The following is a 16,369-nucleotide window of genomic DNA, read 5'->3' as shown; positions in this document are numbered from 1 at the left end:
ATTTCGACATTTTCAAGAGCGAAAAAAATCACGATGTCATATGAAACTTGAAATGTTTGGTATTGGATATTGTTGACAGATGACAATACGCCAATTAGCTCATTTAAATCTAATTCTGTTTCTTCGAAATGAACCTATTTTGTACATTACGTGATTTATTACTTTGAGAATTTAACTTTTGACTTGAATTTAAAATTCTATCCATTTTATCGTTTAAATTTTTAATTTCTTCTGAAAGTTCCTTGATTTTAATTTTACCACTTTTATTTTCTTCAAAATTTATTAATTCTTGTGCCTCATTCCAAAATTTATTATTATTTTCAATAAAAGAATCAATTTCGAAAGTTCTATTATTAATTCTCGCATTTTCTTTTTCTCGTCTTTCTATTTATATTCGTAATTTTTCGCGACCTACTCTTGCTTTCTCTGCTCTTTCTTTTTCTATCCTATCTTTTTCTTTTCTAAGAGTTTCTTCCCTTTCTAACCGATTCAATTCTAATCGTTTCTTGTCTCTTTCTAATATTTCGAGTTCTTTTCTCTTACTCTCAATTTCTCTATCTATTCTACTTGTTTCTAATTCCTCATTTTCTAAATACCTACTATTCTCATTTTCTAGTCTCCAATTACCTAACGTATTCTCAGTATTTGGGGATAGTATTAAAATTTCATTTCTTTGTGAGGTACGATTTTGTCTATTTGGGTTTGAGGTACTTTCTGTCTGTGTTTGTGTTGTCATTCTGGGGATTGCACCTGTCGCTTGACTTGTATCTTTTTCCCCCCATTCTAACTCTCTATTTCGTATCGTTACGAATTCTAAACTCAAATTTCTTGCTAATTCTTCTCTTCTACTTTCATTTATTCTTTCGACCGTTTGAATAATAATATTTTCATTTTCATAATTACCCGCATCTGCTTGTGCGTTATCTTCCTCGTTTATTCTTTCTGAATCTATTCTATCCTCTCTATTTTCTCCGACACTATTTACCGGAGTTGCCATTTTTGAAATAACTTTTATTCTACCAGACCTTAACTTCATTCGATTTTTTCTATTTTAATTTCTCGTTTTTTCCGAATAGCTCAGGGGTTTTACGGGCTGAATAAAAACCGGCGCGTTCACTCAAGTGAGCGCCTCGGTTTTTACTACTGCGGGTGCACGGTTTTTTCTACTGCGGATACTTGTGTGGCGTTACCACGCATTGCAAGCATTCACTGGGGAGGGGGAGCTTGGGGTTGCTTGTGTGACGTCACTGGTACCTACTTCGCGCCAATTTCCATTACTGACGCCGCTTTCTTTTCTAACTTTCTTATTTCTGACTCAATTTTCTCCTAGTTTTTTGCTAACTTTGTAATTTTTCTATTCTATCTAGTTTGTTCCTACTAGTGAATTCTATTTTCCCGCTATTTTTCCGAAATTCATTTCCGTTTTTTCCAACCGTATTTTTGCAAATTTTTTGTTTTAGACGAATGTTTTCTTTTTAAACTCCTCACTTACCCAATCCTGCTACAAGGAGTACAGATAAGGCGTTTTTTCTCAGGGTAGTTTTTTATTTTGTTAAAGGTGGCAGAGCTTGCGATCACGCGAAGTATACCAACTATTTAACGGACATATATAACAGTCTACCCGCACTTTTTCGGACTAATTACATCGATCCTACGCGCACATTTTCTAAAAAACAATAAAACATTTCAAATAAAATATCAATTCATCAAAAATCAATTTTCAAAATTTCACAACGAAAAGATTTTAATCAAAATTCATCCATCAAATGACTACAATTATCCCCGAGAGCAGGTTGAAGTTCTGGAAGGTATCTATCAGCTTGGTTTATAACTGGGACAGACAGCTTGGCTTTCTGGCGTAGAGCTGGACGGTGGCGGAACACTGGGTTGACAATCCCGGAAGACGTGTGGTGAGCACAAGACACCAAGGTAAAGACTGACTATTCGGGGATGGGTTTTGTGGTAATAAGGACTGGGGTATCGTTCCCCACTCCTTCTCCCAGGCCCACAGGGCCGTACGGTAGCGGGGCGCTTGTAACTTCGTTACACGTTATTTGAAAAATTTTAAATTTTAAAGAAATTTTCGTAGAATACGTATTACACTACCTGACGCTCGATCCATTGCACCCGAAAATTGACTGACGATTTTTAGTTATTTTGGCTGTTGGAACAATTTAAATTTTGAAGAAGTTCTTGTAAAATACTCGCTCAACTACCTGGTGCGTGACCTGATGCACTCGTGTCGTCAACTTACCATTTGGAATTGTTTTCTTTATGCAAAGATTTTTAATTTTCAAGTAATTCTCGTTGAATGCGTATTAAACGACCTGGTGCTCCATCCGTTGCACCCGGATCATTGAATCACAATTTTTAGTAATTTTAGTTGTTGTGTTGCAGGCCACCCTCCTAGTTAAAAACCACCAAGGATCGACAATTCGTAAGCGTAGAGAACTCACTTGAAATTTTATTTAGAAGTTTTCAAGCATGACGTGCGCTGCAAATTGTTGTTCCCATTGATGTTTCAAGACGAGCTTGTTTACCCGAGATGAGTCATTTTCCCGTTAGGCCACTTTCGTTTTTCACCAAACCTGTTTTAGGCGTATGAAAAGTCCCAAGGGGCTGAGCAGATACAGCGCTCCTCCGCAAGGGACCTACGCAGCCAACCTCTATTCTCTCTCGCACACGCTGGTGCAACGCTTTTCCTTCTCACTAACTCTTTTTCAGTCACCGCTCCCTCGACCTCTCTGTCACTCTAATGAGCCGCGAGGAAACATCTCTCAAGTTTCGGTTTCGAATCTTCTTCTTCAAACCCTGATCAAATTTGTCGAATTTTATTTTGAAATCGAAACTCTTTATTATCAGGAACTTTTGATTGGGCTTCATACTGAATAAGTATGTCTTAATTAACGAAATCCAATGACATAACCCGAGGATTGTTTACTCTTTGAAATATATTTTTAAATTAATCATAATAACTATGTTCCCTAATATGATGACATTAGGCTTTTATATTATTTTATAATTTCCTTTTTTTGGTTGTCGGCAAAGCCACCCGCGAACTCCACGCGAGATAGGAAGCTGATGCCCGCCGGGAAGCCAATTTCTACAATCCGAGACGCCGCGAATGACTTTCCCGTGGTGCTTTCTCGTTATTACAAATTCCACGCAGTACTCCCGGTACCTATGGCCGACAAAAGTCGAGACAGAGTAGGCCTTATGTACCGCGTATGATAAGGCACCCAGGTTTCCCCCAGGTTTCCGTCGATGCGGGCCGAGTAATCGCCACAACCTCTTGCGCTTCGCCACTGCCGGTCGTTTCCCAGTGTAGTACCTCTGCATCCGCACCCCCTCTGCCTTCACCCCTTTCGAAGGTTCCGCCGATTAGTCTTCCCGAGCCCGCAGCCCTCTTTCGACCTCGTACGAACCCCCCGGTTTCCACCATCTACCCCAGGAAAATGGTGTTCGCCTAGGGCCCCTAAGGCCAACACACCGTTTTATACTAGAACACCGCTGACTGCCGCCAACCTACCACCAGCTTTGGGAGAATCCTTTAGGCGCAACCAAGATGCAGCCGACGATTTGCTCCTCATACATATTGGTTCCTGTCCGGAAACCTTCTCACCCTCTCCTTCTCGACCGTCCCACTCACCGCCAGCTCCAAGCCATCCTTCCTGCCGTAATTTCCGTTTCTAAATCAAATTCCTGATGTCAAATTCTGCTCTCTAATTAATAACAGTTGCACTTCACAGGTTTCCTCCGCTCTCGTACTAAGAGAGGGGCTACCCCGCTAGGGTCATAATAACGCCGAGTGTCGCCCGACCGGTTAATCTCTTTCACCTCGTCGTTCGACGCCTCGTGACAGTCTTACTCGGGCCCAAGGCCCACTATAAAATAAATAAAAGTGTTACTCCTTAGTTTCCAATCTTTGCTCGCACCCCCCTCCCCCCATTTGAGTATCCTCTAACTTTAAATATCTGATCGTAGATCTTAGAGCTCCCGGCCCCCCACTGAATTTAATTCTTTCCCTAGTTAACTCTCAACACACATGAATTCAACAGCATGGAAGGCGCGCCGCATGCGCTCGAATGGCAGACACACGGTTTTTTTGTCGGCTATTCATAATAACCTCGCCATGATTCGATCCCCCATGGGTTACTATGTGACTACCTGCTTGAAGTGTTAGGAGGGATTTTTTATTAACCTGGCATAGCTGATTGAAGGTGAGTAGGTGTTATACACGAAAAATTACTTCACAGAACGTAAACGCATTTTTCTCAAAACAGTGTTTTTATGATTAGCGGTCATTGCAGCTGGAAAAATAAAATCCTAAGGTCCGCCATTTTGTACATTTTTGTCCGAAATAAATGACTGCAAGAAATAGCTACAAAATGTTGATAAAAAATTATGTAAAAATTTTTTCCTGTTTTTTAAGTTTTAAATTAAATGTATGAAAATATCCAAACTTATGAAGTCAATTTTTGTTTATTTAACAGCCCATTAAAAATCGCAAAAATTAGAAATCGAAAAAGGAGGGAGTACCCTTAAACTACCTGGTGCTCAATCCGTTGCACCTAGATCTTCGACTCACAATTTTTACTTATTTTAGCTGTTGAAATAATTTAGATTTTTAAAAAGTTCTCGTAGAATACGTGCTAAACTACCTGGCGCGCGACCCGGTGTACCTGGATCGTCAGCTCGTCATTGGTATTTATTTTGGCAGTGTGCGCAATGTTAATTCTTAAAAAGTTCTCGTAGAATACGCGCTAAACTACCTGGTGCATGAGCTGATGCACACGGGTCGTCGACTCATCATTTGGAATTGTTTTCGTTATTCACCAAATTTAAATTTTTTAATTTCTCGTAGAATACGTGCTAAGTTACCTGGTGCGCGAGCCGGTGCACCCGGGTAGTGAACTTATCATTAAGAGACGTGCAGACTACTGGCAAACCTAATGTTTCCATTTTCAACGCAAGCTAATTTTCTCTGAAAATTACATGTTTTTAAGAATATTCATTTTTATTTAGCGTGTCCTAAGCATGGGAGACGGACCAAAGTTCAATCTCAAAAAATATCACGTTCGACCGTGGGCGAAGCATTGCAGAGGGGCCATTAGCCATGCTTGCACCATGGTTCATAACCATGGAACAACCGTGGGACGACCGTGGGTGAACATTGACCGTATCTTGGGCCACGCTTGCTCCAGGCTTGCCCCACCGTTAACCCACATTCAACCCACGGTTACCTCACGCTCACTCCCTGGTTAACCTACGCTTATGCCATTGTGGAGCCATGGTTTACCCAGTGAACATTTTCACCGCGGGTGGTCCATTAACAGTTGGAAAATAGGTACTGAAAGTATACTAATCATTCAAGATAGCCATTTCCGACAGAGGTTTCATCTTCTTGGATTCTACTTTCCTATAACTGCTTATCAAAGGGTACGAATAGAGCAGAAGATGATGAAGAACATCTAGGTTCGTCTTTTGTCTGTCAGACATTCTGCTGTTATTAGCTCTAACTTTTCTAAAGATCTTATTGTTTCCCTCTTGCGACTCTTCTGAATACCAAAGAATTGGTAGCTCAAAAGATTGAATTATATCACTTCCGTTAATAAGCAGCTTATGTACTGATGGTGGCATTTTATACCAAGGATAAAGATTTATGCAAAGATTAGCGGTTTCCAAACAGTAAGTCTTTAATTTCGCACAATTAACTATCCTGGCGACATTTCCGGTATTTGTTGTTCCATAACCCTGTTTCACCACATCAACTGTTAAAGCCAGGTTTAACCTTAATTGTATCTCAATACGTTCCTTTCTAGATATTTTCATTTCCTTTTCTTCCTTTTTTCTCGCGGAAAACTTTTTAAAATCCATATTGTAGAAAAGATGTAACTAATATTCCAGAACACGAATGCAGACATGCAACGTCGAGAGACTAAATTTATAATGTGCATCATTGCATGAAATTTTAGCTACATATGGTAAGTTGTTAACATGTTTTGATCCAACTCCACAAATATTGCAGCGAGAAGATGCTTTCTGTCCAGTTAGAATATTACATACCTTCCCAGCAATCATCGTACACTTCCAGTCAAAGATGATATCAAAACTCACTCCACTTACACCAATGGAATAGGTACGAACTTTTTCCAGCAGCCTTATATGATAGTTGTACTCTTTTTTTACAAGAGGATCAGTTTCTTTAAGGAAATTAAATTTAATCATCCTACAGAAATTGACAGAGGAAGGTGTTTTGTTCGTCCAAATAATATCATCATCTGCTTTTAATTGAAAAGGGACGAAGGAAATCAAAAAGAAAGATTTATCCGTGAAAAGGCCCTTGTTATAGCTGATGTTTTCTTCACTCTCAGAATTACTGTTATAAGTTTCGTCGTTTGCATCCACATCATCACTCTTCTTTGTCATCTTTTTCCATTTTCAACAAGATTCGCTTAACTGTATGACCCAGTAAGCTTATCAGATGGACACTTGCTCCTAAATTAGATGTCTCTATATGCTCACCGTTTCCTGGATAACAAGCTTTTTTCGCTTTAGAGATCTTTAAATACGGCAGATATAAATCATTGCCAGTTATTTCTTCATTGTACTTTGTTAGCTTTTCAAATTTCCTCTTCAACAGACCTAAATCCACGTACATCGCTAAGATTCTTTGAAATTTATTCTCGTCATCGTCTTCCTTACGAAACTACGTCCCAGATTCGCTATCGGACTCATTTTTGATCAATGAAAGTTCTTTGGATAATTCTTGCTTGCTATAAATTGAAGCAAGTTCTTAGACGTGCCTTTTCTTCGTCTTTTCGGCTCCATCTTCAAATGATAATCGTAGTCTTCCTCTCTTTCGAACATTAGTTAAACCTTTTGTTTGGATAGGTGGGCAAGGAAAAGGTACCTTGCACTCTGCTTCTAAGAATGCAGCATGATATTAAACAAACAACGCTTTTTTCCTACAGACACTTTTCCATTTTCTATTATACAAAGGCATAAAAAAGTCAACCAATTTTTTTCTTATAACCATTAACTTACTTTCATTAAATAAAGACGTAGTAGTAATATTATCCAAAATCAAATTTACTTTGTTACATTTTGATTGTGGATTGCTATTTCAAATGATGTCACATAAGTGCTGATTTTTTATTCAGTATTCCATGTTAAAAAATACTTCGAAGGATTCCCTCAATATCTCCGTAGAAACACGCAGTCTATTTGTGAACATCTACCATGAAGCAAAATAAAACAAATGCAGAAAAACAAATCAACAACGACTTGAAGTTGCTCCTGCTACATTCAACTGTTTTTAGGTATAGTTGATACCAAAATTAATTTATTTGTAGCTGCAGCAACTTCAAGTCGTTCCTGATTTTGTTGGCTTCATTTGTTTTATTTTATTTCAAGAAAGATTTATTTGCCAGCAGTCTTTGCCAAGACATTTTCAGTTCATTCTGCAAAAAAAATCTAGCCTATTAAAAAAAATCATAAAAATGTGCATTTGTTCATAAATTTTTTAAAAATAATTACCAGTTTCTGTCACTATTAAAAATGTGTCAGCAAAGAGTCTTTTGCAAGATATTTTGCATTGATTCCGCAAAAAAGAAATTAGAGCTATTCATGAAAAAATGGTAAAAATGTGCATTTGTTTATAAAAATTGTTAAAATAATTGGCAAATATTATCTATTCTTAACTTATTGTGAGCGTACATCATTATCTGTGATACTTTATACAAAAGCTATTGGTTAAAATTAGCTAATCATTGCAACCAGAATTCGTTAAGAATTGCACTGCCGGTCGATTTTTGTCCAAAAAGGTGCTTTTTTTCACTGTGCGGCGGTGCTTGGTGGAAGTAGACGCACGCGAACCGGCAGAAGTTCGGCAACCGTTGCTAAAGTGATTTTCAAACACTCATATTTCTTACAAGGGCTCACTTACAAAAAAGTTGGATTTCTGACGTACTATCGATTGCTGATAGTCTCATCAAAAAGTCGATGCTGCAGAAGAAGCTTTCCCCTTTGAGACTCGTAACCTGGACCTGCGATCAATGAGGCAGGGCTGCCGATACCCTGCGTGACGTGAAAGTGAAAGCTAGCCTGGTGGCTAATTGCAAATACAGTTACAGCACACACACACAAGACCTGTCAGTCTATTCTGCATTTTTTCCATTTCGCGACGTATTTCGCGAAATTTAGGGTCACCATCATCAAGTCCTGGCCCTTTTGTAAACCTGATAGGGGTCGAGAATTTTTCAGTGATGTCAAAATTGTGATCAAAACATAAACTTGTGAACGTTTATCTCACCGTTAAAACGCTGTCGTCTGCTCCCCGCTTATTTCTCTCTTTCGCAAAATGAATATTTGTCGTGAATATAATGATTTTTTCAACAAAAGGTTTGATTTTTAAAAAATGTTATTGATCCGAGGATCTTACAAAACCCCGGATATTTGACAAGTTTTCTTTCTTTTGTTCTCAAGACCTTCGAAAAAATATATATTGAGTCAGTGCTGTACCTATAAAAAAGTCAATGTCAGATTTAACCAACACCCTTAAAATAACAAAATTTCAAAGTCAAATTATTTTAAATCTGGCTAGCAAATCGATCTAAAAATTTACAGGCAGTTTTAAAACATTAAAAAGGATAACTGTTTTAAGTTTGAGTGATGTGTATTTGGGTTTCAGATAAACTTAGTACATCTTTAAATAAATGCACATATCTGCTTTATCTTATACAATGCTTGATACGCAGTTATTATTAATTCGTATAGCAGGAGACATGGTATGACCTCAGTATAAAATATAGTTTAACAGATAACTGAAGCTAACTGCAGACTGTCGCCAGCTGAGTGTCAGAAAAAGAAGTCCGTTAGAATCTGTTTATTTTTTAGATAAGAGGCTTCCTGTAAGGTAACATTTTCATCATGAAAAAGGCCTGCTGACAGCCTGACTGAATTAAACGACCAAATATTTGGTCAGATTCTGGCCTTTCTCACACAAGTGAGACGTTGTTACTGGGGACCTGATCGAAAACCTTGACATTGTTAAAAAAGCGTATCCTTTATATGTATATATTATTTACTTTTCAAGACAATACGTACTTGTATTCCTTGAATATCGTCACTGTCTAGCATAAAGTTAGGGTCATATCCTCGATAAAATGGTGCCATTAGTGCAGACTTAATGTCACTGTGACTCAAGCCAAGTGAATGTCCGAATTCGTGCGCTGCCACCTGGAAGAGGTTTGTTCCACGATAACTCTGAATAGACCAGTGTTCTGAATCGTCAAAATGAGCATCACCGCCGTAAACAGGGAAATATGCATGGGCCAGTGTTCCACCAGGACCATCGAAGGGATCACCGTCTCCATGTTCTCCTCGCTCGAATCTTATTTCTATGTGCACCTACGAATTACTCAGATTTATTCAAAGTGACGGTTATTTCATATTTATTGTCATTTACCATTATAACAATGTAATTATCTGCAAAGAGATGGTATAAACATTGTTGAGCTAATCAAATGTTCTCTTCTTAATAACACTGGTCAGCATAATGTAATGCGTGTACATGAAATGAGAATTTCGTTTACATACGCAGAGAAAACCTACGTTTTTTTACGTTTTTGTTTTAAATGAGAAAATATTAGTTTTATGTTAAGTTTTACTTTGCCGGTCCCTTCACATCTCCATGTTTGGAGACGCTCTGAGTCAAAAACAACAATTCTGCAGTTTTGTTCTGGATACAATTAAAAGTCAAGAGACAAAATTATTAACATTAACAAATCTATAAAATTGATGTCAACAGTTTTTTTTACGGCTAAAAGGGTAACGAAACTAGTTACCAAGGGGGAATCATTTTTCAAAGAAATAGTTGATTTCTTCTAACCGAAAACTTAAATATGTTATTTTTTATTGGAAGTTATCAAGCGAGTCTCAGTTAATCTTCTGAAAGAAGCCAGGACCCAAACTTAAAATTGAATTACTTCCCAGTAAGCAATAAATTTAAGAACGTAATTGGAAGCTCTAAAAACGTTTCTTAGACGTACCAATCAAAATACATTATTTGAACGTTTTAGAAACTGCTTTAAGTCAAAGCAAATAATGTTCTAAAAATGTTTCATGTTCGAAATATATCTTCTACGCGTTTCTGGAATGTTAATGGAATGTTATTTGGCCTGACTAAGGACGTTTTTGAGCCCTGATTATCTAAAAAGACGTAATTCCAGTATTTACGTAGTAAAATGAGGCAGTTCAGTTTTGAGGTGAAGTCTTAATTCCATCTCCCTTAAGAAGGCCAATAAAATTCCTTCGAATCATTTTTTTGTATAGGACTCATCGAAAAAAGGACACTTAAAATACTTGGTAAAAAATGAAAATTTATAATTTTTATAAAAAAGTAAGAAATAATCATATAGACACAGCAAAAGCTTAAAAGGGAATTAAATGCAGTTATTTCAAAGCGAAATTGTTCATAAATTAGTGATGGAGCCCGAGACGAGAAAAATTCAATTCCGTCTCGTTTTCCCGAACCTCCTCGGGGTTTTCAGGAATTCGTAACAGATGTGCGCTAGCATAGCATATCCCAGTGGTCACAATATTTTTGAACGTAATTGGAACGTCCTAAAAACGTTTCTTAGACGTACAAGTCAAAATACGTTATTTGAACGTTTTAAACACTGTTTTAAGTCAGAACAAATAATGTTCTAAAAACGTTTTATGTTCGAAATACGCCTTTAAAACGTCTCTGGAACATTGTATGTTTATGGAACTTTATATGGACTGACGTAGGACATTTTAAAGCCATTCTAAAGACGTTCTTTAACGCTTGTGCCCACTGGAAAGTTAGAAAAAAAGTTGCTGTAAGGTAGGAATTTGGCCACGTGACCCACACTTCACGATTTTCGATTGTATGAAGCTAAAGCATACAAAGTTAAGAAAAATAAATGTGAATATTACTTCAAGAAAATGTTTTATTTAAAGTGGTAAGCTTATTTTTGAATTAAAATAGTTTCTTTTAATTTTATAGAGAAATTTGTTTCCGCTAAACAAAGATCCCTGCTTAAAATGACAGGCTGAAATCTAATTGAAACCGGAAAGGAACCGGTTACATACCCCTTCAGTCCTTACCTGTTTCTATAAGTTTTTTTGTTTGGTCTTTAATTTTATTTTGTGAGATCTATCTGAGTCATCCGGTTCTTATCCGGGAAATTGTAATAAAAAATAAGTTGTTCAAGTATTCTGTCCGCACCTACCTGGTTTTTATCTGGGCAATGGAAACAAAATGGAAATAATAATAATATAAAATTAGAATTCTACCCGGATGAGTTGCTCTTTTTAATGAAACCATTGGGAAAAAATTCCGAGCGTTATTATTGCTATAATTGAGTTGTTACGTACCCGACAAATCGGGCTGTTGGTCGAGAGCTCGAGATTTCCTGAAACAACTCCCACCACGTACAACTACATCTACGCGTCTCATCTATACCCCGCCCATGAACCGCATCAACGACCTATCTCTTTCCGCGAGAATGTAGTGGTTAGTGGAGAGGGAACATTACGTGAGTCTTCCTTCTCCCCTAAACGTCGCTTCTATCGAGTCGACTTCGACCGCTCGCCCTGAAAAATCTCACTTTTCAGAGCAAACACCCTTTCTTCAGCGCACGTCACATATGGCAATCCACGCTTATGAACCGGCTACCTGTTTCCACGCGGTTCTTATCTGACATATGGAACCAGAAATTAAAATAAGGATACACCTTTTTACCCGGTTCCTATCCGGTCTCTTTAAGACCTTAATTATTAAGTCGAAGTGTACCGGCTACCTCGTTCTTCCCGATTCCTATCTGGCAAATGGAACCAAAAATTTAACTAAGGATATGCTTTCCCTTCTACCCGGTTCCTGTCCGGTCTCTCTTAGGCACCTGGCCACTTGTGAATTGTTAAGTGATAGTGTATTGGCTACTCGGTCCATCGAGGTTCCTATCTGGCGAATAGAACTAGAAATTAAAATAAGTATATACTTTTCTACCCGGTTCCTATTCGGTCTCTCTAAGGTACCTGGCCACTTGTGAATTATTAAATGCAAGTGCACCTGATACCCGGTTCGTATCTGGCAAATGGAACGAGAAATTGAAACAAGGATATATAATTGTTTACCCGGTTCCTATCCGGTCTCTTTAAGGCATATGGACACATGTAAATTATTTAGTGAAAGTGTACCGGCTACCTGGTTCTACCCGGTTCCTATCTGGCAAATCGAAAAAGAAATTAAGATAAGGATATACTTTTTTACCCGGTTCCTATCCGGTCACTTTAAGGCACATGTCCACTTGTAAATTTTTCAGCTCTTTAGTACAATCTCTGAATCCAAAGATCTGTATGATCACACAGACAAAAAATAATTTAATTTAGTCAAAAAACTCTACTTATTATTAGTCATATGTGACTAAAAATTTAGTGAAAACTTGTAAACAGTGTATTAAAAAAAATTGTGAAATACAACTAATACTTAATAAAAATGCTTACTAAAGTAGATTAATGAACAATTTCTTAATTATCTTTCTACGTTACTTCTCTTATTAGCTGACATTATTTATCATCGAAATATTGTACATATTTGTATAAAATTCTCACTAAACATAAATCAATTTTTTTAACTTTTGGCTGACACACTGTTTACATTTCTGTCCTCTCGAAATCAGTACATGGCCATTTGAAGGCAACCCCCGAAACTTGACTGAAAGCGAGAGTTTGGTGGAAAAAATATTTTCAAGCGTTTAAAAGTATTTTAATGAATTTTAAAGTAATTTAAAGGGCTTTAAACATTCTTTTAAATTAAAAAAGATTAAAGTTTATAAAGGAATTAAAAAATATATCAAGTAATTTTAAAGAATTTAAAAAGATTTAAAAAGAATTCCAAAAAGTACGAGAATTTTCAAGAGATTTTAAAGACTTTCAAATACTTTTTATGAGATCAAGAGACTTTTATTGATTTTGAGGGATTTTGTGGCATTTCAATGGATTTCATATCATTTAAAAAATCAGCAAAGGAATTACAAATATTATAAAGCATTTTAAAGTAATTTAAAAATATAAGTAATATTCTTGATTTCTTCCAAGTCTATTAAATCCGTTGATATCTTCGAAAACTTGTAGAAATCCTTTGAAATCTATTCAATTTCTTAAAATATATATTAATTAGAAAACAATTTAATATCATGAAATAATGTTGAATTCAGTTTAAATCTTCTTTAATAACATAAAATATTCAATAATAATTTGTAATATTTATAAAATATATAATTTTAGTACATTTATTATTATAAGCGTAACGATATTTTGTATAGAATGGATTACAAAAATTTTCAGACGGCCCTGCGCATCTGTAAGTTATATTTCATTTTTTGTTTCATAGTTCAAGCTAGGTTAGCCGAGAGGCTTTAGGCGTTAGGAATGCAAAAATTACAGGGTTCAAACCCGAGGCGAATAAAAATTTTCATACCGTGCAATTATAAATAGTGTAGTGATTGTATAATAGTAAATAATAGTGTAATTAGACATGTTTCAAGACTTCTTCGATATAGACTTGCTTTTTAATAGAGAATACGTCACCGCGGCTTTTAAATGTTCTAGAACTTTGTAATACATTCCGTTGCATAGTTCAACGCAATGTAAAACAAAGACCATTTTAGCTTCTATTAAACCGGTGTAAACCGGAGACAAGATCCGGGTACGTTTCGGATAAACATCACATGAATACCGGGTAGAAGTTTTGAGGAACCGTATTAGGCCCATGTAGTAATCCGGTAAATGTTAACTGATCTCAGATAGGACCGAGTCGAGTGCCGGATATAAACCAGGTCCAATCCCGACTACAAACCGGATACAAATCTTGAAGGTCCCGGATGAGAGCCCTATAGAAGCCAGAGATAAACATATCAACCTAGATAGAATCCGATCAAGGACCGGGTATATAGGAACATCCGGTTTTAATTCAAATAGCGCCAGATAAGAGCCAACTTCCATCCGGTTCTTATCTGGGTTCTATCCGTCTTTTTAAGCAGGGATACTTTCGAGATGATAGTATCTACAGTAGATACAATGAATGGCGATTTCGAATACGGTCAATAGCATACACTTTCAGATCTACAACATTTGTGCACAAGTTAGAAGGTTAGATTTTTAAAGATTTCAACATTAAACTTTCGAAGCTTCAAGGGAATTCCGAAAGATTTTAAAGAGATAACGCTATTTATTTTTTAATTCCTGGGAAAAATTTAGAAGATTATAATTTTTTTACAGTAGTCGATATACAGAGCCATAGGACGGCCTCTGATTGGTCGAGAGGCGTGGCCTAAAGGAAAGGATGGGGGTAAGAGAGGGACATGGCCTAATTGCAAGGAGTGAGATACTTAAAGGGGCGTGGTCTCTTCTGATTGAAAGAGGGGCGTATCCTAATTGCAAAATTGCGATTATTGTGGGTTGTGCCCTCCCCTAATTAATTAAGTAAGTGATTCTATGTTGAAAAAGAAGGGGCCCACCCCTTTCCATCAAGTGAATGTATTGAAGTTGGAAAAGAGCAGGGAGCCCGCCTCCTTCCTGTATGAATCAGTGATGCTTCATGAATGGATATGTTCCGCTTCAGTAAGGGGAGAAGTTTTCCACCCGCCTTCTTGTTAGCCTTAGAGTAGAGGATGTAAGTTATCGAGTTGAAAAATGCGAGAAATAATTACGACGAAAATTAATTATCCTAATCTTACTTTCTATTTAGGTTGGGAAAGGGTGTGTTGAAATTAAAAGAACATTTAACAAAAATTTATACCATATTATTTTATTTTCTTAACAAAAAATTAGATCTAAAGAACAGATGCGTAATATTACTTATATATGACGGGCGGAGTAAACGTTTAATAAAACATATAATAATAATAATAAGTCACTACCAAAGGTGGTACGCGTTGATGTCGCGGTAGGGCTTTAGCTCTCCCTTCATAACTTTGACTGCTATGTTGGCGGTAGCATTGTTACTGGCAGGGTTTTCCATGTCAAATAGGCTAAAAACAAAGAGGAGAGGGACTACGTAGAACACCAAAACTCATCAATAAAAAATGGAGAATATATTAAAAATTCTGAAACGCTTGTCGCTTCCAAAGGATCATCAAGGCGCTCCTGGAGCCACAGCTGGCGGTCACAGTATGCGGGACGGTGGCGATAGTGAGCTACGAGATGTTCAAGCAGATCTCACTAATCAAACAGCTGGGCAGCAAGAACATCTGCAACAAACGGTAAGCAGTGGAACATCAACTGTGCCTGCTGAGGATACTTTGGCTAGCGTTAGCTATTTGCAGCCAACCACCTCGACAGAAATATCATAGGAGAGCGTCAATTGGGATACCACAATGAAGGAGGAATTGGTGCGTCTCTATTGCGAAAGTGCGAAGTTTGAAATGACAATGAAAAAGGATACAATTTAAGAACAAAATTTACTACAAAGTATTTTCATATACAAAAAGTCACACTAAGAGATCTTATCGATAAGGTGAAGGAAAGGTCATTGGACTAATCTACACCTTACAGAAGATCGAGCAATGAAGATTAAACAACAGGTTGATTTGGCGTTAAATAACGACGGAAATGTACATCAGTTAGACGAAGCCGCGTCAAACGGTCAAGCAGGAGCAATTCACGTTCTTCCTCGATTTATTGATGATCCAACACCACATGATAGAATCTTCTTACTTAAATACCCAGAGCTAGCCAAAAAAATAAATGAGCAGAATCTGGTAATTCAAAAGCGCTCAATATCTGTAAAGAAACTTCTTTCGGCTGTTGAAATAACTGCTATCAAAATGAGATGAATCACGTCAAGTGGGCACCCTAATTTCCAACCCAAGCAATCCTCATAAAATGATTATATCAATGGAATCTTTACACAAACAGGAACATATAAACGATGGGTTTTTGGTGGTATGTGTACAAACTATTTAAGAATGATAATCCAAAAGAAAATTTCACTGCCCGCCACTCGTTTACTGAAAATATTTTGCACGCAACCTTCTCATTGTCAATAGGTTTGTAGTAATGATATTGGCGCGTATTTTTGATCGTTACAGCTGTCTCGTACCTCGACTTCATTTTTTCACTGTGTTCATCATGCTCTTCCTGCGAACAAAAAGCAAAATTTATTTTCTTAAAAAAACCACATGCCCATTCAAACAAAGCTTTTGGAGTTGTTATGTGTCCACTGTTATGGCGCTGCAAACTACATGTGTACGCGTGCTTTTTAACCGTTCCTCCAATTCCGTCGCAGGCTCCTTTGCCATGAGAGGTAGCAAAAAAATGCCATTCAGCTTCAACATTAAAA

The 16,369-nt window shown here is 37.1% G+C and overlaps 1 protein-coding gene across 9 annotated transcripts in view; it reads right to left on the bottom strand.

Moving 5' to 3' along the window:
- Positions 1-16,369, bottom strand: part of LOC117168109 (matrix metalloproteinase-14) — a 518,894-nt gene that overhangs the window by 351,832 nt on the left and 150,693 nt on the right. For all 9 annotated transcript variants that reach the window (XM_033353498.1, XM_033353504.1, XM_033353503.1 and 6 more), the window contains exon 4: positions 9,109-9,411. In XM_033353498.1, the coding sequence (XP_033209389.1) occupies positions 9,109-9,411 (303 nt within the window). The remainder of the gene's footprint in view (positions 1-9,108; positions 9,412-16,369) is intronic.

Source organism: Belonocnema kinseyi, chromosome 2, assembly GCF_010883055.1.
Source record: "Belonocnema kinseyi isolate 2016_QV_RU_SX_M_011 chromosome 2, B_treatae_v1, whole genome shotgun sequence".
NCBI lineage: Eukaryota > Metazoa > Arthropoda > Insecta > Hymenoptera > Cynipidae > Belonocnema > Belonocnema kinseyi.
Note: the sequence above shows the minus strand (reverse complement) of the source record. Positions and strands in the feature narration are given on the sequence as shown.